At 38.9% G+C, this 24,080-nt stretch overlaps 1 protein-coding gene across 1 annotated transcript in view; it reads left to right on the top strand.

The window, feature by feature from the left end:
* Positions 1-483: 483 nt before the first annotated feature.
* Positions 484-24,080, top strand: part of wdr27 (WD repeat domain 27) — a 28,456-nt gene continuing 4,859 nt past the window's right edge. Inside the window, exons 1-22 of the mRNA XM_068741600.1 lie at positions 484-621; positions 1,549-1,687; positions 1,773-1,897; positions 2,343-2,456; positions 2,565-2,616; positions 2,922-2,992; positions 3,066-3,180; positions 3,311-3,404; positions 4,931-5,022; positions 5,915-5,979; positions 6,546-6,658; positions 7,554-7,627; positions 11,478-11,547; positions 13,022-13,090; positions 13,175-13,278; positions 13,929-14,018; positions 14,789-14,910; positions 15,680-15,813; positions 16,438-16,535; positions 16,992-17,113; positions 19,717-19,814; positions 23,608-23,710. Of these exons, the coding sequence (XP_068597701.1) occupies positions 484-621; positions 1,549-1,687; positions 1,773-1,897; positions 2,343-2,456; positions 2,565-2,616; positions 2,922-2,992; positions 3,066-3,180; positions 3,311-3,404; positions 4,931-5,022; positions 5,915-5,979; positions 6,546-6,658; positions 7,554-7,627; positions 11,478-11,547; positions 13,022-13,090; positions 13,175-13,278; positions 13,929-14,018; positions 14,789-14,910; positions 15,680-15,813; positions 16,438-16,535; positions 16,992-17,113; positions 19,717-19,814; positions 23,608-23,710 (2,202 nt within the window). The remainder of the gene's footprint in view (positions 622-1,548; positions 1,688-1,772; positions 1,898-2,342; positions 2,457-2,564; positions 2,617-2,921; positions 2,993-3,065; positions 3,181-3,310; positions 3,405-4,930; positions 5,023-5,914; positions 5,980-6,545; positions 6,659-7,553; positions 7,628-11,477; positions 11,548-13,021; positions 13,091-13,174; positions 13,279-13,928; positions 14,019-14,788; positions 14,911-15,679; positions 15,814-16,437; positions 16,536-16,991; positions 17,114-19,716; positions 19,815-23,607; positions 23,711-24,080) is intronic.

The following is a 24,080-nucleotide window of genomic DNA, read 5'->3' as shown; positions in this document are numbered from 1 at the left end:
AGCTTGAAATCCACTTAGAAGTTCGTGTCCGCGGGTGTCCTTTTAACCACCAACACTATGCTTTTCATTTGAGTCAAATGTATTCTCAGAGTATAATTGTTGTAACCATGTATATTTGGTATTTCAAATCATAACAACATCAAACATTACTTACGAGGAGTAATTAAACAAATTCTCTTAAGCGATTATTTTCATAACTACTTTCCAAAATACAGTCATTAAAGGTGGGGAAGTGTTTTAAGGTAAAGGCTGGTTTAAGTTGTGTGAAAAAGGTCGGTCTTCTTTGACAATCTGTCGGCAGTGACGTGGCCGGTGTCCTAGCAACCTGCAAGGTTTGTCCACATGAATCATCTGGGTTGTAGAAACACCATCTCCTCCAAAGGCTAGGCCCTCATTCATTATTTTTACGTTTATTTGTTTTATTTTTTTGTATGACGTTTGTTTAAACGCGAATTCAAACGGAAATTACATAAAGGAGCAAAGATGATAAAGGAAAAACTCCGTTTCAGTTGTGATCCTCTCTTGTCACACCGGCAGCTCGCATGCTGTCCCTCTTATTGTGGCTTCCCACTGCACGGCAAAGAAATGCTCATTTACAGTAATGTGGACCCGGAGCTGAAGGTTTGTCAGTAGTGTGCAAGTAACACCTATGTGTTATTTAATTTAGATTATTATTTAGTTATCTACCAGGTAGTCACAATATAATACCGAGGGCTTTAAGATGCGTCTCATATGACTCACGATCGTGCATGATTTCTCTGCAATGTCTCTGTAGTATTGTTTCCCATTTGAAAATGTGTTTTTCTACATAATGTTTTTTTTCATACAACACCAAAATGTATATATTTTTAGGCCAGTTTGGTAAGATGAATTCAATTCCATGAAAAGTTGAGATGGTCTGTAAAATGAGACAGAATGTGAGAATCTCTAATTCCTTTTATTTGAAATCAGTAAACAATTTACTTTTGTAAATATATGCTTGTTTTGAATATTATACAAAAAATGACTAATAAATGTGGGACTTGGCCAAAGAAAGGACTGGAGACGTTGTAGAATGATCTGAAATATCTTATTGAGTCATTCCACAGGTAAAGAGATTATCAGCTGGACAAACAGCAAAAATTGAGGGGTTCACCACTTAAAACGATGCATGTGCAAATAGTACAACTTTTTAAGTTTCTCAACATGCATTTGCAGAGAATTTCACGATCTACAGTCCATAATATAATAATCAAAAAGCCAGAGAATCTGCATAAATCGTTGCAAGTAAGTGGACAGGAATGAACGGAATTGTTCTGTTAAATTGTCTATTACAGGTGTGCCGCCACTGTAATTAAGATTTATTTTTTCATTATATAGGACAATTTAACCTAAAAATCTTAATGTGGATATGTTGTCTTACTACTATGTTATATTATGTATCATGTGGACAAGAATACTGATATTAAATGCTCTGTTGCTGTTAAAAAATTGAAATAAAATCTAAGTGGAAAAAAAATTAAAAAATTGTCTATTACAGTCGAGTGAGTCTAATTTTTTTCCCCACAGGCCCTGTTACTAACTGGCCACCATGCTGAGATCAGTGCCATGACTTTTGGCAAAGGAGGGAGTCCTGTTCTGTGCTCTGCTTCTGCTGATTACATCATTGTCTGGGATATTGAACTGTGCCAGAGGCAAACACAGGAGGGTAACAAAAAACATATTTCTGTGTATGGTAAACTGTACACATTATTTTTTATTTAAATATAAGCAAATTCATTATTTGTTTGCAGGCAAAGTTGCAGCTGGAAGAGTTATTGGGACGTTACTTGGAGAAATTATTTACCTGTCATTCTGTTTCTCTGGGGAACGAGTGGCTGCATGCTCAGGAGTAACGGTGTTTGTTCTCAGCTCAAAGGTACAAAAGGATGCCCTCTTTCAGCTTCTTGAAACACAGTAAGAAATGAAAAACACGAGGGGCGGCAGGGGCCCAGTGGGTTAGGAACCCGAGCTTCACCAGCTCAAGTCATGCACTCAGATACGGTGTGGGGGCTGGTGGCTGGAGAGGGGCCAGTCTACCTCCAGGGCACTGCCGAAGTACCCTTGAGCAAGGCACTGATCCCTACCCTCTCCACATGCTACGGCTCCCCTATATATATATATAAAGTATATATACAAGTGATCTGTTTAAAGTGGCCCCCTCCTACTAGGCCCTAGGGTGACAACAATAAAAGCTTTCTGTCTTTCTTGCTGCTTCACTCAGATGCTTGTTACAACATATTTCTATAAATATATATGAATAACGTTTTATCCTACTGGTTCAGCAGACTTCGCATCTGCTTCATTGTTGTTCTCCTCGTTAGAGACAGGAAGTGATCTCCACCTTGACGAACCACCTTGGACCTTTGACATCTGCAGAGTTCTGTCCCTGGAATGAAGACATTCTTGTTACCACCTCTGAGGACCGCACATTTACGGTCCTGATGATGATGTATATTTATATGCACAACAAATTCAAAATACTGTACTCACTATTACAACTGTAACTGAATAACAAGAAAAGTCTTACTCTTGTGTCTTTTTAGGTATGGGACTTAATAACTGAAACTGTTAGCTTCCAGTCTTCTGTCCTTTCAGGTATGATATAAGCACAGTCTAATAGGTTTTTGCACAATGACAATAATATATTTCAGCAAGGTATTTCTACGACCTGAATCCACCCATCCGTCATGTCTAGCATATATGAACATGTTGGGTTATGCATGAGCTAAAAGTGTCCACAACATGTGAGTCAAAGCTCAGCTTAAAGCTCCGATGAGGGTCAGATTAAGGCACATACGTATTCCAAGAAATAAATTATTAAATGCATATTTATATTGTGATTACTGTAGAGGATTCTGGGTTTCCAAAATAACCGAAAATGTAAAAATGTCATTCTTTAGCCTCTCCACTGCTCAGTGTATTCTTCTCTGAGGAGAACAGGCACCTCATCACAGGCTCAACCGATGGGCAGGTTAGTGACTGAGACACAAAGTCCCAATTATTTTTGAGAGCGGCAATTCACCCCAGTGTCTGGTTGGTTTTAGGTATGGTGCTTCTTCCTCCGCGATGACTACAAGTGTCACCTGGTGACAAAAATGGACCTTGAGAGGATGCAAAAAAGATACGAAATGCAGAGAGGGACTGCGAGCCTTCAAGCAGGTGCTGTTACTAAGCTGCTTGATATTGTTGATGAGTTTTATCAAACGCCCTTTCATTCTGAATTCTATAGTTCAGCTGCCTGACTGGCATATTGAATTATACATTTTATATTTTCTTTCATGGAACACAGAACAATCAGCCGCACATAAAGTGGAGACTGCAAGACCTGTCCTAAAACTGTCTTCATGCCGCTCGTACAGTGACTCCAGTGGTGGACATAACACGTAAGGGAATAATCTCAAAATAATTTAAACAGAATGTCTGACCTTAACTTGCCAACCTGTGAGCACACTTGTTATTGGGTTGTTTGTTAGCACAATAGACTTCTGAATCAGTGTGACATGGGACAGGCTATGTTTTAATGGGGAAATCATAGAAGTATTCATCTCATGCCGAGAACCACCTCTTTTAATATTGTCTGTTTCCAGGTACATTTTCTTGATGGTGTCAACAATGGGGCCATTTTCAAGGCCTCCCATTCCAGTTTAAGTTATCATGTGAATGTGAAAATTAAATATGATCTAGAAAAGCAATTCAAACACAGCTGTCATGACAAACATATGATATCTTTTAGAACGTAGATGCCGCCCTGCCAAAACATTTAGGACAAACTAGGCACATCTTTTAGGATAATTGCTGCAGTGCACATTTCTGCGTAGTTATGGGAAACATCATACATTACACACGGTTTGCATGCTTGTAGCATAAACTGATACAGATGCATTGACAGGAAGAAGGCACTTCAAAAGCACAAACATAACTCTGTGTACCGTAGTTACATGGATGTTGATTATTTTACGTTCTAAGCAAAGTACATGATCACAGAGCATTTCATGATCCAAGTAGATGCTTTAAAGTATGCTTCATTAGTTCTGTAATGTACTTCTCCTTCCATGTAGCAGTGGTGGGCCATCAGGACCTGCAAGGCCATTTTACAGCGTAAATAATATGTGAATCACAGACAAATAATTCCAAGGGGGGCAGAATGGTTAGCACTGTTGTCTCACAGCAAGAAGGTACCGGGTACGAATCCTTTCTGTGTGGGGTTTGTACGTTCTCCCCGTGTCCGTGTCGGGTTTCTCCCACTTCCAAGAACATGCAATTTAAAATTGGAGCCACTCCTTTTTTTTTTTTTTTTTACATTTTAGTTGCTAAACCAAAGTAGCAACAAGACTTGCATGATGGCAGGCGAGGCCGTGTCTCCCCTGACTGCATGTCACTGAATCCTTTAAATACTAACAAGTTCATTGACGTTGGTGTGATAAAATTGAAATGTAGACTTTGACGCCATCTAGTGGTTACATGAAAATACCACAATACTATAATTACATGAAAATCTCCCACCATCCCACAGAACGCACATACCCTACATAAAAAGATTGATGTACTGAGATGTGCCAAATGCTGTAATCACAAAATCTCAGCTCAGTGCAGGATGTGACGAAAACGAAACCCGGAGTCCCAGTTCTGGTCTGTGGAGCAGTTCTTTTTCCATCTCACTGGGTGTAAATGGTTTAGGCTACATGAAGTCAAAGGAAACTGAATTATGAAAAGCCATTGTCCTCTGGTGTGCATGCCTGGATAGTCCATCATATTAGTGTGTTTTTCTTTAGTATATGGTTACACTATCTTCCCCAAATCTTTTAAAAAAAACTAAACAAAAGAGAGAGAGAGAGAGAGAGAGAGAGAAGGTTTAAAGGGAAATCCTCTGACATTGTTTTTCCATATGCTACTGTGTGCCCCCCTGCAGGGACAACAGCTGGTTATGTATTGGAAGCTCAGATGGCCTCTATGTGGTGAATCTGGCTACCTCAGAACTCCTAACAGTACACTATTTCAAAGGTAGGTTGTTGGTGGTGTGACTATAATATGGCTAATGGTTTAAGTAATTATCTAAATCTTTTGCTTGATAAAATACTGTGATTTCACTTTTTCCCCTTCAGCATACTGGTTTTTAATGATAAATGTTCTGGCAGGAGAATGATACACTACAAAAGCCAGCCCAGAGCCAGCCCAGCGTGTAGCATGAGTGATGTGAAAACGTTAAGACAGTTGTGACAGTACTGTGCACATGTGTTTTATAGCTTTCTGCTCAAATTGTCAACAGCAGCTCATCACTGAAATAAACACTCATATCAATTCTGATCCTCCTGAGCAGAATTTGTTGCTTCAGTTTGGTTTAAACACATACTTCATTGAATCTGAATGGCAACACCATGGCGCATAATTTCACATGCAAATCATTTCTGAAAGAACAAATCTTCATTTCAGATTTTAGACTGTCTTCAACTGTTTTCTTGATCTTCAGGATTTTATTGTATTTTTTAAAGCTTTGTGGGGAACTATTTTATTTTCAGACATGACGACAGTTTATGTGATAATTACATTCCAGTCTGTTTCCCTTACATAATTATGCAGCTGGACAAATCACGTCAAACAGATTTTAATTAGTCTTCCCTGTAATTGTTAAAGTGTTGTTTTTAAGTAGAAAATAAAATCACATCTGCTTTTACAGAACATATGTTGACTGACCATTGTTGCTGTTGTTGTTGTTGTTTTTAACTGTAATATAATTCACTGATGTCTTCTATTGTGCTATATTGTATGCTTGTATTTGCTTGTGTTATTTTCTCACCATACATTCAAATTACTTGCATTAACTGCAGAACCTGATACACTGTATCAACAAGAAATAGGACGCATCCAAACCTGTGACTGATGTTCATTTTTCTAGATTACCCTAACCTGAGCATTACAACGGCAGGCTCCTGGTCAGTGTCTACTGTAGGGGACAACTCTGTAAGTAATTCCAAAGATCTCTCAACTAACTACAGAGAGACTTTCTGTTGACTCGTTCTTTAACTTTCACCACAGTTAATCATTTGGTTTATGATCATTTTCACCCTGAAGATGTAGATGATAAATACGCTATCAGTTTGTTTCAAGTGGTCTGACCAGTTAATGAAGAAAAATCAGGCATGGCTATGTTTCTGACTTCTTTTCAATTCATGACAACAAAAGTCATTGAATATGATGTGCAATGAAATGAAACAAGTTTAACACAGAAACTAGAAAAGCACTCAGAGAGTGCAGACCTCAGGATCTGTGTATTTTCCCCCATTTTTAATAATTTGGAATTTTTACACTTCTTTACTGAAATTTTTGTTTTCACATTGTAATTTTGCTTTAATGTAATTTGATTGTGGCCTATCAATATAGGAAAAGTCTTTTTATTCTACTCTACGATGAGATGTGTAATAGTTCAGCATGGAAGAAAAAGGCTGTGACTGTGAAGAGTTTTTACAAATACACAGTTTATGATTCATTTCTTGTTTAAAAAATATATGAATTCCTTTGTCACACAGATGGTATGTTTGGTCAGCTCTTTGTTTACTTCATGTGTCGTCCTGTTGGAGTTTCGTCTCTGTGACCTGGGAAGCATCTGGGCTTGCGTCAAATGCTTTTCAGTGTTCCCGAGGTAAATCTGGAGTTAGAGAGAAATATGTGGTGAAAATGCAGGTGGAATTATTCAATGATAACCTCAGGACAAGTTGTCCTTTTTCCTCACTACCTTCAATGTATTTTGAGGAAAGAAATCAGCTCTGTAAAAAGTCTGTATGTCAAGGACATAGTGGTAGTCTTTTTTATGTCAGAGCTCGAAAACATGAATTCTTGTTAAAATACGTATTTATGTAAAATAATATATTTGTTTATTCACTGACAGCAGTACCGGTACTTAATACGTCATTAAACAGTCTATGAACGACACAACCAAGAGAAAACAAACGCTTTTCTGGAGCTTTTGTACTTATTTGGTTCCAACTGGATCTGCTCTCTGCAACCAATGACTGAGCGTCTAAGCTTTTTAATCCGTAAGAGCTTTTTTAAAGCTGCCTGTGCTGCACCCAGTCCTCATCCAGAAAATCAGACGTATTACTCTCCTGGTAACGTCAATTTAGAAATGCCAGAATTTCAGAATTGTCTGCAAGGGAATTGTTGAATTAAATCAGTCATTACCTTTACCTCACCACTAATAAATGGTGATAATTTGAACAATAATAATAAACATTTTGTTTTCTTGCTGCAATAAATTTCCAGTTTATGAGCCAAAGCATGTCAACTTGTAAAATTTGTGAAACTAATGGAGCTGCTTTCTCTCAGTCCTCATTAGAAATGCAGGCCTACAGCCTTCTGATGCTGACATTTCCATATAAACTTGGCCTGTCATAACTGCTTTTGCCATCTGTTTTTTTAATGAGTCAACAATGCCATGATCGTGAGAATAAGATGGACTAAAAATCCGCAATTGTGGAAAATATTGAGTTTCTTTTATTTCCAGTAACTTTCGACAGACACCCTCTCTTGTTTTGTAGTTCTCCACCGCTGCCTCAATCTCCTTTGAAGGCTACGTTCAAGAAGAAAGAGCCCAATCATTCTAACAAGAAAGGTCAGAGGTGCTCCTTCTTATCCTTGTGTAATAAAATAATAAAGGACTTACTGCTGTTTCATGACTGTAGGCTTTAAAACTATGACTCATTTTATAGCACACTCCTTGTCTTGACACATTGGCTGTTTTGCTTGGACGCACACAATCTCTTAAATTGTTCTTATTGTAGGTTTATTGAAAGTTTGGCTGTCGACAGAGCTGCTGAGAACCTCCTCATTATCTGTAAATATAGAGGATGGAAAAGATTCCATCATTTGCAATGTCGACGTGGCAGCTCAGTTTTCATTTCCCACATAGGCATTAACTTCAAACCGAGCGTGAACAACAACACTTTGTTATTGCATGCTTGTGCAACCGTAAACATGCTGCTCTGAGAAGGATAGATCCTCTCTAAACAGCTCAGTTTGTTCTATGGTTGCTTGCTTCCTGTCAGGTTCAGAAGAAAAGTGAGTTTATATGTGGTTCTTCAGTGTATCATTAGGATCTGGTAGCTTGAAATTATTTTGCTGGCAATCTACAGTATAGTACGTTGATGTTTAAATGTTGCCCGTACAGAGAGTAAGTGCTGAGAAAGCCGATATTAGCCAGACTCCCTGCAGCTGGAGTGAAAGGAGCTTTTGTGCCAGACTATGCAGGAGATCTTCAGGGGAGACGAGAGCTGCTCCGTGACGGCAACGTCAGACCAAAAACCACAAATAATTGAGGACTTGTAAAACCCACCATGCAGCCTTTCATGCGTCTCCTTTTTCTTGAAGATATCTGCAGAATTGTACACAAATTACTCTGAAACTCCTGGAAAGGAAAATCCTGTGCCTGGCATAGGTCTGACAGAGCTCTTTTTCGCAGAGCTGAGTGTGGATGAGATATCTGCTGTCAGGCTGTCATGCAACGTAATCATGAGCTGAACCAGGATGGTTGAAATGATTATCAGCTGCCATGACTTCTGGTGGCATTTCCAGAATGTTTTTTTTTTTTAAAGTTTGGACATTAGGACTATAAAAGTAACAATTTGCTATGAATTATTAGCTCAAAAATGATTTAAAATAGTTTTATTCATAGATATGTAAACATAAAAGTATAAATGAGTAAGGGTGTAATTCAACACGATCTACTTTACACTACATGGAACTTAAGATTTAAAGTCATTCAAGTCATTTTTTTTAGGTTTGGTTTTTGGGTAAAGTAAGATGGGAAAATGCGGAAAGTGTGTAGCTTTGACTTGATAAGCTTGGACCATAGACCAATCTTTAATGATTTTAATAGCTTTCCGTAATCATAATTCCTGCCAGTCTTCTTTGGGCTGCATTACCTTTATATTTTAGCCGCGTTCCTCTCTCCAACTGTGTGCCCCACTTCTCACTGGTCAGTAAGGCAATAACTCATACCGTAGAGTTTGGTGACAGTCAAAATAATATTGCAGAGACATAAATACCTGCTATGGTTTAGGCACTTTTAGAAGCTTGAATTATTTATTCTTGCACCACACTCAACAGCTAACTCTGAGGGAGGTCTGCTCAGACTGTCCTCAGACTCAGATAAAGAGTCAGTTTGCTTCAGACCCTAATCTCTGAGGCTGTCCTGTACCTCAACCTTCTTGCACAGCAAAGCCAAACCGTAAAATAACTCATCGGCACATCTGAAGAATTAAGGAGTATGTAGCCCTGTTAATTCTATCATCCATCCAACCGTTGACAGTTTTTAATGATGTGCTACACCAAATATAGAAGACATGCCGTGACTGCAGACACTACCGCATTCATCATTTTTTGATCTTTTAGAAATAATTTCTTGAGCTGGAAGGAATTTCAAGAGTACAAAATCTTTTTATAGATCAGACTCTTCAAAAAAACAGACTCCGTGTAAAACATGAATAAAAACAAAACGGAATGAACTTTCTTTTTTTTTACAGTTTTATACAATACATTCTATTTATGATGCCTGCAACAAGACAGCATTGAGGACCCCAGCTTAATAAATAATTATTTTACTGACTTTTACTGAACATAGATTTATTTACAAATGGAAATAGAATAGAATCGAAAGCCGTTATTGTCCTTGCATAGTGGCTACACAATGAGATTATGATCTAATTCGATATTTATTGACAGGTGTACACAGCTTGGTCAGTAAAGGACACTTATGCTAAACTTAAATAATGAATTGTAAGGGATTTTACAGTAGTGATTATTGTGGAAATTTGTCTGAAACCCTTTGCTTGAAATAACATCCCGCCCCAAGTAAGTGTAAATTATGAGATTTTTACTGCCTCATAAATGTTTATGGCCGTTACATGTTAGCAGGGGCTTAAATAGGGCTGCTGAGCAATCCCAAGTTCCTGTGTCAGCAGGTAATGAAATGCAGCCTCATGTGTAGTACGGATAGTGCGGTTAGTGGGAGCTAATGTAGCATTGCCAGTTTTTCCCTCTGGAGGTCCCAAGCCCGGAAAAATGCAGAGGATTGCGCCAGGAATGGCATACGACTTAAAATTTGCAAAATTTAACATGCAACTCAATGTAAATAAGAAGGTCATGCCGGATCGGTCGAGGCCTGGGTTAACAACGACCGGACATTGGATTACTGTGAGTCAAAGACAGAGACGAAGAGGAGGAAAACGGCTGCTTCACAAGTGAGAGAAGAGAAAATGGAAGTTTAGGACTGAGAGTAGGGACTTTGAAAGTTGGGACAATAACATTGGAGCAGATGGAAAGAAGAATGCAGTCGGGGTTATCTTTAAGGAAGAGTTTGTGCAGAGTGTTCTAAAGGTGAATCGAGTGTCTGAGCAGTTTAAAGGAGGTTGGTGAAGGTCGTGGTAGGAGAGAGGGTAGCCAGCCAACATAGGCTGGTGGTGTGTAAGATGACTCTAGTGGTGAAGAAGAGGAAGAGGACTAAGGCAGAGCAGAGGACACAGTGGTGGAGGCTAAAGAACGAAGAGTGTTTTGTGGCTTTCAGGGGAGAGATGAAACAGGCTTTAGGTCGGCAAGGGCGGCTTCCAGAAGATTGGAATACAACAGCTAAGGTGATCAGGGAGACAGGTAGGATAGTACTGGGTGTGTCTTCTTCTGAAGGTTTAGCAGGAGTAAGAGAGAGTATATGTGTAAATGAGAAGGTCTCAGGGGGAACAGTGAGGTTACAAGGAATAGACATAAAGAAGGTAGAGGACTTCCAATACCTCGGGTCAACAGTGCAGAGTGATGGAGAATGTGGAAAGGAAGTGAAGAATCGTGTGCTGACAGGCTGGAATGGGTGGAGGAAAGTATCAGGTGTGCTCTGTGATAGGAGAGTGTCAGCTAGGATGAAGAGAAAGGTCTACAAGACAGTGGTGAGGCCAGCCATGATGTACGGCTTAGAGACAGTGGCCAAAGTGGCAGAGATAAAGATGCTGAGGTTCTCCTTGGGAGTGGTTGGATAGGATTAGAAATGAGACAATAAGAGGGACAGTGAAGGTTAGACATTTTGGAGATACGGTCAGAGTGAACAGAGTGAACTTCGATGGTTTGGACATAGGACAGAGGAGAGATAGAGACTACAGTCTATCAGAATAGAATAGAAAGCCTTTATTGTCTTGGCATAGTGGCTATGCAAAGAGATTAGGAGCGCTGCTCCGTCCGGTGCGTAGTACAACATACAGTTCACTAGTAACAGAAATTGCAGGTAAATGTAACAGAAAATTCACGGAATAAAAAAAAGACATATTTAAAGTGAGCAGTGCATGCAGTGCGATTGGCCAGTATCGATAGAAAGATGTTGAGGATGGAACTGCCAGGGAACAGGGCTAGAGGTCAACACTGAACATGCTCTGCTTTCATTTGTCTGTCTGTGAATAATGGATCAATCTATATCTTTTTCAAAGGAGTGATTAAAGAGCAACCTCTGGTTTTCCATTCAAAAGTGAAGTCGTCTGGATATACCAGTGCCCCAAGGTATGTTCACAGAGTAACATTTTCCTAATTGAGTATTTAGTCACATCTTATATTTTGATGAGTGCAATCAGCACCATTTTAAGTGAGAACAGGAGATTTGCAATCTTTTCTTGAATTTATCTTATCAGGTGGAATATTATATTAGGTTCATCTTTCAGACATTTGTCATGAACGCTGAGCAGGATGGTATTCAAATACAAGAATACAGACTAAAATGGCTAGCTCGTTTATTCCAGAAAGGGTTGGTACACAGGAAGTCAGTCCACGGTGGCTACAATATCAAAAACGTCAGGCAAAAGGCAAGGTCAAAATTCAGGCAAAGGTTCGATACAATGATCATGATGAATATGATGAATATATTTATTAGATAGAATGTTAGAGTACAAGTACAGTTAAACAGTAGCATGTATTACAGTACAAGTACAGTCAAACATCCTGTCTAAGAGGAGCATTTCAAAAAAGCCCTTGCGGTCTTGTTTCCGTTGAAAGTCCTTAGTACATAAACCATCGACATGTAACAATACCAATAAAATAAAAATAAATTACTCCACAGATGCAAAATAACAATAAATTAAAAAGACCATAATATGTACAACGTAGGTGGACAAAAAAGGGAGGGGCGGATTGACCCGGAGAGAGTCGTGATGACTATCTCCGTTTCTGTCCCCCTGAAAGGTGAATTTTTTGGGCCGTTTTGAAGGTGTCCAAAGAGGTGCATGTTTTGAGGGAAGGAGTCAAACAGTTCCACCCTTGGGTGGCAGTATTGAAAAAATATGATTTACCCATGTTTGTCTTATAGAAGGGGGTAATCAGGTTGTTGTTTGAGCGCCCTCTAGTGTTGTGGCTGTGGGTGTCACAAAATCTTTGAAGGTGTTTAGTCCGGTATGCAGGGATTGAGAGGACTGTGGGCAGAGCTGCATTGACTATTTTAAATGCCAATCCCATTTTGAGTTGTTTAACCCTGCCTTCTATCCTGAGCCATTTTGGGCTAGCAAAATGTCTAGGAAGAAGGTGGGTCATGGGCCCCAGATTGAGAAGTATGAGGCAAAGGAATCCAAAGTGGCAGGCAGAAGACAAGATCCGAAAAAACAGGCAAAGGTTCAAACACAAGGCTATGACTATGACTAGAGATAAAGACTGAGGTACAACGAACTGGCAGAGGAATGAAGACAGGGGAAGGGCTATGAAGGCAGACCAATGAAGGGAATGAGAAGCAGGAGTGGCAATCAGAGCAGGTCTGAAGGGCGGGAACCAAGGTCAGGCACAGAACACAGGAATTACAATAACTAGACAACACATGAAGACAGGACATGTAAGTGAAAATAATACAAGAAACACAAACAATTTTACTGTAAAACATTACCCAAAGTATTTATTTTATTTGTTTGTTTGTTCAGTATACACCCATGCCAGATGAAAGTACTCTGACTGCAATTCATTTCTTTATTTATTGTTTTTGGCTTTCTCTTCTTAGAAGTACTATGTTTTCACCCAAAACAAATATTCAGAAGAATCCTTCAGGCAAAAAGGTTATCAGAAATACGTAAGCAGTGCCACCATTAAATAAATAAATACAGAAGGTTGGAATTGTTATATATTGTGTAACAGTACTTTTCTTTTCATGTAGAGGTTTACTCCTCAGAGATTATCCAGCAGACAGTGCAGCACCCACTATTCCACATATTCATCTCAACACTGGTAGCAAACCAGTCTCCTGTCTTCAGTATTCAGGTGAGACAGTTTTGTTGCTGCAGCACCATCCACACCATGTAAAATGTTATTAATTTAAATAAGTGGCCTATCAGTAATGCCAAAGAAGCCTGTTGTATTACCTACTGCTCAGACTTTCAAATCAGAAATGATTACAGATAGCTCTCTGGCAGAGGAGTGGAAAAAAGACCCGAGAGTTGACAGGATTCTGAAGTGTTGTAGTGACAAATTCAGGGATTCAGGTATTAGTTTCAAGTATTATTGCATTCCCAAAACGAATCCCTTCATGACTGTTGGATAGTCCTCCATGATAAGAAAGTATGACTTAAAGCAGGGGTCACCAACCTTTTTGAAGCCGAGGGCTACTTCCTGGGCACCGATTCATGCAAAGGGCTACCAGTTTGATACACACTTCTGAAATAAAACAGAAACTCTTGAGAAACCATGGCTCACGGGCACCTCACAAGGTCCTCGCGGGCACCGCGTTGGTGACCCCTGACTTAAAGCATTGTACACTTATTTTGATTGACCTTTCTCAGCAGTAGCACAGTTTCAGTTTAAAGCCTTGCTTTGCAAACAGATAAATAATATGTTGTACTATCCATCCTAGAAGAGTGAATAAATCACCTGTTGACTGAAAATGTTGATGTAGGACTCCTTTTCTCCTCTAGGGGATGGAAAGCACATCCTGTGTGGTCCTGGGGACAACTCGGTGTTATTGTACAGATCCTCCCTCACTGTTGACCCAGCTGTCTACACAGGTGCATTAAGCAGACATGCTCCTGCCTGAAAGACTTCTTGGTTGTTGGGGTATTTTGTCCTCAGTCTACACAGTCAGCAATGTATTGAAATTGTTGTATTTAATTTAAGAGAAAGATTGATAATAATAATATTCTATTTTTTCCCCCCACATTGACTCCTCATAAATGATGTTCACATCTTGGATCACTTCAAGGTTAAGTTCTTACTCCTGATGTTTTTAAGAGACAGCGAGGAATTTAATACTGAAATGATCTTTTCAGCTTGGAGAGGAGGTGCTTGGCTCAAGATAAAAGACCCTAATGTTGACTTGCTCAGTGATTACGGTCACAACTTAAAGAGTTCATTATTACCAGAAAGACAAACTAAAGAAGGACTTCAGTTCAATTCATTTTGCTTGTGTCAGATGGTAAAACTTAGGCAATGACGAAAAACGTCTTTGGGACCAACTATGTTTGAACTAATAAAATATTTCACTCTATGTGCGCATGCGAAGAATTAAAGTAGCACTAAGAGCAGTCTCTTCTGTTTTCCACCCAGTTTTCACCTGCAGTGAACAATAAAGAAGGGATGGGAATGTATGTCAAGCTTCTGTTTCATGCTCGCCAGCTCAATTATAGCCAAGACAGAAGAGGGCAGCAGAGATAAAAGGGCAGACGCTGAGGTGACCGGGAGGTCACCCAGAGGCTCTTATTTTCACTCTACCTACATGTAAATGCTGCAGCCACACACTGCATTTTCAGGTTGGGTTCATCCCTCTCTTTATGTGCAGGGCATGACAAGCTAGTGAGCTGTGTCAGTTGGAGCCTCAGCAGAAGGTGGTGGTTGAGCGCATCAGAGGACCGGTCAGTCCGAATCTGGAGCCATGGCAGGTCAGAGCCTGCCATAATAATGGTCAGTGTCAGAGACACACACACACATTGGTATTTATTTATGATAAATAAGTGCCTATCATAGCAATCTTGGCCATCCTATCTCAAGATTTCATCAAACAATCCTAATCATAAAACACGCTAAAAAGAGAACCATTCAGAGTGACCTCACACTGCAAAAAATGTATTTGCTGGGAAGATGTAAAAAATGTAAATGGCTTTAGAAGTGAAACAAAATAACTACCGACCTGTGCAGCAAAATGATTCACCCTTGTCTGAGATGGCTGGGATTAGTGAAAGGAGTTTTCCCCCTCTGTTCTGTAAAAGAGGAGGTCACACTTGGGCACCACAGTGGCTCCTACTTTATCCACAAAGTTCTACTTCATTCATGTACTCCATTACTCTGTGTAGAAGTTAAGGAAAAATAAGTGCAATAGAAATTGCATTTTTATATTTAATTGTGACTCTTTAACAGATGATTCACCCTATAACATAATTAAATGAATTCCCTCTTACCTGGCGTGATTTAAATCCTTCTGCAGATATACTTTTAAAGTACAGTGACTCAGATTTAATTGCATGTTAAACAAGTGGCATTAAAGTGAAACGTAGGTAAAAGACGTGATAGACATGTTGTTTTTGTGTCATCTGTAACTCAAATGTATATGAACCCAGACGCATTGTGTAGTTAGAATATGACTGATTGTTATCATATTATAACATTGATCTCAGGGAGAGGCAATGATAAATCCTGTTCTTTTAAAGTGTTCCTTCTTTTGTTCTTCCTCCAGGGCAACAGTATGTTCTCCAATTCTATCCGAAGCGCTCAGTTTTATTATCTTGACAAATTTCTGCTTGTGGCATCTGGACCGTCTTTACACTTGTGCCTGTATAATGTGGATGTCAGACATGATGACATAAAGAGGTAATAGAAAATCTATTTCAAGTGGGCAAACATATCTCATCCAAGAAATATGGAATATGATTGTAATGTTTCATCCAGTATTTGTTAACTTATATGAATCATGAAGAGCAAAATACGTACAGTCAACTGGACTTGTTCAAGTTTGATTCTTTGTTTTTTGCCATTCGGGATTTACCATGACCTGGACAACTTAGAACCTACACAGACATGTCACTATGACCATTGTGAATATTCAAACCTTTTGTGTATTCCAATGCAAGACAATGGATGCTTCTCGGGAGAACATGCAGGGAACAAAGGGCGTTTTTCATAGATTTAAAATAATCATCTGCCAGTTTCAACTTCCTGTCTGCTAGATACTGTAACAATGACTATTACAAATACATCCACTGCAGCAGCATCATAACCAGAGAAGCAGACAAAAAGGAGAACAATATAAAACAGCAATAAAAACCTATATGTTCTCTAAGCAGTACACACTGCTTATTCACTCATTATTTGTTTGTGTCAGTAAATATTACATTTGAAAACAGTCATAAGGTAGTGCCTCTGGTGTGCAAAGCAATAATAATCACGTTTGCCTTTATTGATTTAATGGGAGATGCAACTTCCTTTTCTTCTTAGGTATGAACAACAGAGCTTTGTCAAACTGACGGGATCCTTTACAACAACATCAGCAACAAACATCACTGCTTTGTCTGCCGTCAATGATTTCTTCTCTCGTATCCTTTTCCAGGAACTATGATAACCCTAATTTCTGCTCATTGGTTTGGCTAAAGTTCTCCCAGAATCATGACCGACCTTTTCCTCTTACCTTACCTGGTCTGTTAATATTATTTCTTTAATGTGAGTTGTGGAATTTTATGAGCTATGGAGATGTCTACCCCTTGTCAAATATTATGACGCTACATGCCATTCAACGTGTGATGCTCAAAGAATACATTTAGCAAAGTTAGCGGCTTGTTCTGGGCAGTTTCGTGCAGGAACTCTTTTCCTTCTGATGAACTTCATCACATCACGGCTCAGAAGTAAAATATTTCCTCTATACATAGACTCAGATATTGTGCTGTTAACAAATAAGGAAAAATCGACAAACTTGATGACAAATGCTTGCAAGTTTTATACTGTACTTTTGTGCCACAGCATGGATTGAATAATTTTCCTCAAAGCCATTGTAGATGTTGTTCTTGCCTGCACCTCCGATCGCTCCATTCAAGTATTTGACATGAATGAGGGTGCAGTTGCCTCTCAGGTGCCTGATGCCCACAGCAGAGCCATCCATTGCATTACACAAAACAAGGTGAGACCATATAAAACAGAATGTCCATGTAGCAATTTATTCACTCTGTCATACATTATATCCTCTTTTGTATACCCCTGCCATAGGGGGCAATCATGCCTGTCTTTAATGGGGTTCAATAGAGGGTACAGTTTATCCACATTATGTGTAGGGCTTGGAATTTGTGCATCTCAAAATTGGACCTTAAATTTAATAACATTTATTTGTATTTGTTACATTTGTTAGCCATATTTGAAATTGTGATTTTCTTCATGTCACTCTGCTGGGATTCTGCTATAATGGGGTGTGATCTATGAACCTCCTCTTGGACAATGGCTGCTGAGCAGTGCAGAGTGTGTAACTATAGCATATAGCATAGCATAGCATACCATATTAATCCACATCAACATGGTTTTTACAGTAGAAAGACTATTCATGTTACTGGATATATATTTTCTAGCTCATAAAATATTTTTCCTGTTCAAAATGTTGTGCTTTATATACATATACAAATGATATTGAAGAATTAGATTCAAATGGCCTTCAGAGATTTTCTGTATTACACCTTGAAAAAGGGAAATTTTAATAAAAACGCCTGGACAGGATCCTTCCCCTATGGCAGCTTCATCAAGAACGAGCATCGTGACCGAGTATTGTCTTTAAGGGAGCAAATGTGTTATTGTGACGTGAACAGAGAAAGCCAAGTAAGAGTCATTATTTTCATTTGTTGAAAGTCTAGAATTTTTCCAAATGGATGCTGTGCAAACATCCATTCATCCATTTTCTTTTAGACAAGATGACCTCAATCGTCCCGTCTACAAACACTTTATCCGCCTTGCAGGTCATGGGTGTTACTGGAGCCTATCCCAGCTGACTATGGGCGAGAGGCGGGGTACTCCCTGGATGCGTCGCCAGCGCATCACAAGGCCACACATAGACAGAAATCTAGTCTCACCCACACTCACCCCTACGGACAATTTGAAGTGAGCAATTGACGTAATTTGCATATTTTTGGCAGTGGGAGGAAAACGGAGAACCCGGAGAAAACCCATGTGGACACGGGGAGAACATGATTAGATATGTTCAGCAAGAAAATCCGTGATACAGTGAATCCGCAGGAACTGAACTACGATATAGTGAGGGACAACTGTATATTCTGCATGCCGAATGATTTGGCATTCCGGATGTTGACCACAGGTTGCTAGTTGATCCCAGCTCTAAAGTTTCCATGAGAGGCAGACAGAACATACCATCATTAGTATCATTCATCTCTGTTTGAATGGGAATCCCTCGTGCATCAGGATCAAGACTGCCAAAGGAGAGGTCAGGATGAGATTTCATGCTGGATAATGGCTTTTGAGTAATGCTGTTCCATGATGCAGTATGGGTTTATGTGGTCTTTCTCCAGCGTCGCTGCAGTAAACCAAAATTGGCCCACTTTGCTCACATCTGACAAGTAGACAGCTGAACACATAACCATATCCATTATTAGGCAATGGGCAATAATGCAAACTGTCAAATTTAATTAATCAGTAGTAAATTTATGTATTGAATTCTATAATTTATTCATATTATCCACATTTATGTCTAGCTATCACTTTTTACATTTCCCTCCAAAGATTGTCCTATGAATATTCAGCAGCTTTTGCCATAGTAATGACTGTAATTATGGAGATTATTGTAATGTTGACCTTATTTTTCAAATTTCTTGCTGCTTTTTGAATACATGCTGACATGTGCATACTTCACGGTAGACAGTCTGGATTAGCTGGACACACTGCAGCTGGTGGCTTGGATTGTGCATTAGCCCATTCAAGTGTGAAGCACTCTTACACACAGCTGACTATACATCAACACAAAGGTGCCCGTTCGTTATCATGCCCGCTATTGTGTGTAGCACATTGTGGACAGCTTGTCATGCAGGGCTATTGCATCAATGTGGGGGCTCTCCGCCTGGGTTCCAAAGGGCCTTTTGAGGCCTGTAGGGTTAATGCCAGGGGATCAAAGGGATTGCCCCTGCCTTGAGACTGCACACATAAAAACACTTTCCTCTTGCTTTCCTTGTCATGATGTGGAACAAATAGCAGGAACTGCTGCACGCGAATCAGGTTTTCCCTCTTGAAATTTCCATCGCCTCCTCTGCAAAAGTCACCTGGAACTCATCAGAGCAGAGGACTTCTCGGAAAATGGAACTGGAAATGTGCTCTCATACTCCTGTTCTCACAGTCTTAATAAAAACCTAAATAAAAAACACCATCAGTGCTGCTCTCTCTTTCTCTCACTTGGTGTGAAAGTCATGTGTAGAATTTATCTTTATGTGCAGTGGAAACTTGTACATGAATTGTCTCTTAATGTGGTGCATACAAGATGGAAAATGAAATGCAAGGGTAAATGTACAATGATTTTGCTTCCTTTCCATCTAAGCCCACTGGGGCTTAGATGTTTCTAATATGACCTCCTACTTTTAGGTCTTAACTTTACCTGGAATAATAATAATAACATCTGCCAGTACAGGATATACAGCAATAAAATGTTCCAGTAAAGTACAATAAGAGAAGCTGATTTACATTATATTTCAGTCAAGAATGTGCTGACCAGACATATTGTTTCTGTGCATTTCGCAGGGGTCCATGTTCAGCACACAAGCGCTGGATTCATACAACCTCTTCCTCACGAGTGCAATCACAGATGGCGTGAAGATATGGGACCTCCGCAACCTTAGGTACTAATGATATATATGATCAGCTACTCTTTGAGATTTTTAATCAAGATACAGTACATAATGTGAAAATCAGGCCGGATAGCTACTTTTTTTGTTTTATCTTGTACTGTAGTCCTATTTGGAGTGATTGGCAAACCTTTTGAAATTACTTCTTCAGTATGACACAATCAAGTTCTGATATGAAGTCAGATTTTCTAGATTTTTAACACCACAATGTAATCTCTATGAAAAGTGTTTCATTTATTGCCTCTGCCGAGACGGAGGTTATGTAATCGTGAAACTCCGATTCACTTTTACTTTTCATGGTTGGTGTATAAAGATACAAAGAACAATTTCTAACCTTTTGGTGATGATCCAGATCAACATGTTGATGTGTAAATCTAATCATGAGGGGAATGAGCTGCTCAGCGGAGGGCTGCGCTCTCTTGAGTGTGTTTCTGAAATGTATAATTACGGTATTCCTTGATTCATTGCTTCCTGATAACTATTTAACTTTGTCCATTCCTTGGAAAAAGAGTCTTTGGTAAATGACAGTTACATTTCCCCCCCAAAATAATGATACTGCTCTTCTCAGGGTTTAAAATGGTATTTTCATGCATGCTAATATCAGACAATGTTTACTTCTGTTGTTGCTTGACCTAAGTTCATATTTCAATTCAGTAGGCTATTCTGTTTTCCTTATTTTAGGTTTAAACAATGGATTACTTTAATAAGGATTATCCTTAACTCATTTGCTTCTTACTTATCAAACAGCTATTCTGAATCTACTGATAATAAAGTCTACTGCATAGCTGGTTCAGACATTGGTCCTATTCTTTTTCTCTTTTTCATGATCTCCCAATTTTTTCATTAGTCGGTCAAAGGGTATTTCTTACGCCTGTTATATGGACAAATATTCATAGGTATTTCTCTCACAAGCTGGATGCCCTTGTTATGTTATTTTTCTTTTGTTGCAAGGCTGCCTAATAATTACCTAAAATTTAATACCTATAGAAGTACTCATTGGCCTGTAATCCACACAAAATTACCTGTAACTAGCAAAAGGAATACTAACATGTATTAAATAAACTTTAGATGCCATGCCATTTAGACTATCCATGTTAGATTGTTTAAATAAGTCCCTTAAATTTTGAACACAGACCTCAGTATGGCTGAAGAATGGCTGCATTGACTTAATCCCTATTATTACCGAAGGGCAATAAATTCATAAATCAATGCATTTTTCTTACACAGGCATTCTTCATTTGATGAGTGAATCAGCATCTGTTCAGTTTCCAAAGTACGTAACAATATTTTCCTTTGATTCTTAGTATTAGCTCCATATAAGGTGGGTGATTGAAGCAGGCAACCTTTCATTTCAAAGTGTTCATATTTGTGCATTAGAAGGCATTACTGAGTTTTTGTATTCTTTCATCTCTGAGGCTGTGCTCATGTGTAACTCCTCATCCCATCAAAACCTCATGGCAGTCTGATAACTATTTGCACCTGGTTTCCAGTTAAACTCCTGTTCTGAGAGCTGTCATCAATCGTCTGACCAGCGATACAATTCCTCTAAATGTACGAAAGCAATAAGTACACATATTTACTTTTCATCACACCTGCCGTATTAATTACCCCTCTTGAAAAATACTTTATTTTTGCAGCCAGTACGAACCACAAAAAGAGTAACAGTTCCCCTAAAGTAAATCTTTTTGTTATTTTTGTTGTTGTTATGTGTCTCTCTCAGTTATTGGAAGTACTTAAGTCAGCTCTATGTTATATGTTTCTCAGAATATTTTCATGATTTAATAAGGTAGTAAAAAACTCAGTGGAACAGTGTGTTCCATTAGGAAAACTATATTACTATTTAATTTTTTTTTGCAATTTTTCAGAAAAAATCTAATAAATTGTTTTGAAATTCATCGAATTTAGAAATTTGATGACTATATTGTGCTTGTCCATAAACCTAGCTGATGAATCACTGCCTTGGTAAAAGCCCAAGTTTTTCCTCTTGGCCAGTCCTAATAGACACACAACTCAATTGTTACAACTCAGTTATCAGGTGAGTTGGGACAAAATTTAAGACTCAATTTTGTCTCTAGGATCTGTAGACAAGATTCAAATGCAAATGTACATTACACTGAGTAGAAACTGTTATTTTATATGTCTGTTCTAGTCTGTGATACAACAATACAATAGTCCAGCCACCCTTATTCTTTTTCCTCCAAAACATAATGTACGTAATATAATTCTGTCTGAGGGTTTGGCACAAATAAAAACATTTTAATAACCAATCTAAAACCCTTGTCTGGTCACAGTTTACACTTTTAAGCCAAAACCCTTCACTGACCAATTGTATTTCCAAATAATATAGTTGGTGTATAGTTTAGGTTCATTTTAAGGATCTACACACCAGTATGTAGGATAAATTAGACCCTCTCAGATGTAGATGCTAAAGGTAGTGAACAGGTGGTGATGCTGCTTTCCTTTTTTCATGCATTCCGCTGGAATCTGTGCGAGTCGCCATCATCTGATAAATTATACAATGCAGTACTTTATCATCATGTATTGTAGTTCATGATTTCCACAGGCTTTGGGACTTCCCTCAATGTGGGATTATCTTATCTTAAATAATGTCCAGTACTGCAAGGGAAAATCAAGGATTCTGCTGAGGTTCAAAGGCAGAGGCTTGACCCAGATGCAGACACAGACAGATAGAATGTTCAGCACTTAATCTAAGCAGTAGTCAGTCTTTGGAGAAGAGGGCTGATGGTGGGGCATCAGAGTGGATCATAGTAGTCGGAGTTGAGAACCAGATTCAGAATTCAACTCAGCATCTCCTGTCCTCCCAGTCAAAATGTTGTTCATTTTCTGACTTAAAAACCAGATGAATGTGTACTCTATCTTAATACTGCAGAGTCAAACATCCAGATGTAATGATGACCATTCAAATAATGAGTTTGTCATTTATTTTCAAATCGTCAAAGTCTTTGTCGGCTTTATTTTCCTTTTAATATGATTTACTGTATGACAGGAGCTGACAGTCATGATCAATTTTCATTTTCACCTCATCTTATTTTCTCTCCCTAAAAAAGAGTCAAGAATAATCACAAGCCCTTGATCCGCATGCATTATTGAATGATGTTGTTAGGTCCAACCTACGCTCGCTCCCCTGATGAAATTAGCGTTCAGTATAATGATAATAATAATAATAATAATTTTTTATACTTCACCCCAAATAGATAAATTCTTTTTACACTTCTATAGAGATCTATGGAGTTTACTCTGATCTTATAAAAAGCGTAGTCTTAAATGCGTCATAAAGTTTATGTGGTATTGCTTAGTACGTATTTAAAACTTGCACATTGGTGCTTGAAATATTACATGACTTTATGGTTGCCAGTTAATATGACCCACTTTTAGCATGCTTAATGGCATTAGCATGTGACTCTGAAAGGCATACTCTCACCAGATTCTGTCCACAAGCCCTGCCTTGCCAACATGCCAGTCCATACAGTGTCAAAAATGTATATTGCGGGATGACGGTGGCGCAGAGGTTGGGGGTTCAATTCACATATGTACACTGTTGTGGTGTCCTTGGGCAAGACACCTCACCCACATGGCCTCTGTGAATGTTGTGAGCGAGTGAATGTCTGTGGTGGCCAGGAGGGCCGATGGCACAGCCTCGCTTCTGTCAGTCTACCCCAGGGCAATTGTGGCTACAATAATAGCCTCACCTCCACCAAGTATGGAATGAATAAATAACGCACAATGTAAATATTTTTTTTTATCGACGTATACATCTCTTCCTCAGGTGTGTGCGGCGCTATGACAACCATCTGAATCGTTGCCATCCATGCTTGTCAGCCATCTCGCCATGTGGCCGGTTCTTTGCCTCAGGCTCTGAAGATAACTGTGTAAGTTGTAACCGTGTGCTTCTGTCTTCTTATATAAAGTGCATATACACCGTACATAACTTTTCTTCTATCTTTAGCCTTGTGTGTTGAACTGTGGCTACACATTTCAGACATAGAAGCAGCAAAGTAAATTATTATATAATGGTTACTTGCTGCAGTCAGTTATTTGATACTTGGCTATATTTATGCCTTGTTGACTTTGTACATTTTTATGTCTTTATCAGTTAAAGTGAGGACTGATTGTGCTTAACTTAGATTTTTATTTGGAATCTATCCTTTTTCCACAGAAGCAAAATTCAGCATTCACCTTGAAGCATAACCATTTAATTACTTTTCCAGATTGGGCCTTCAACTTTCTTTCAAGTCTTTG

Source organism: Brachionichthys hirsutus, chromosome 7 (genome assembly GCF_040956055.1).
Source record: "Brachionichthys hirsutus isolate HB-005 chromosome 7, CSIRO-AGI_Bhir_v1, whole genome shotgun sequence".
Taxonomy (NCBI): Eukaryota; Metazoa; Chordata; class Actinopteri; order Lophiiformes; family Brachionichthyidae; genus Brachionichthys; species Brachionichthys hirsutus.
Note: the sequence above shows the minus strand (reverse complement) of the source record. Positions and strands in the feature narration are given on the sequence as shown.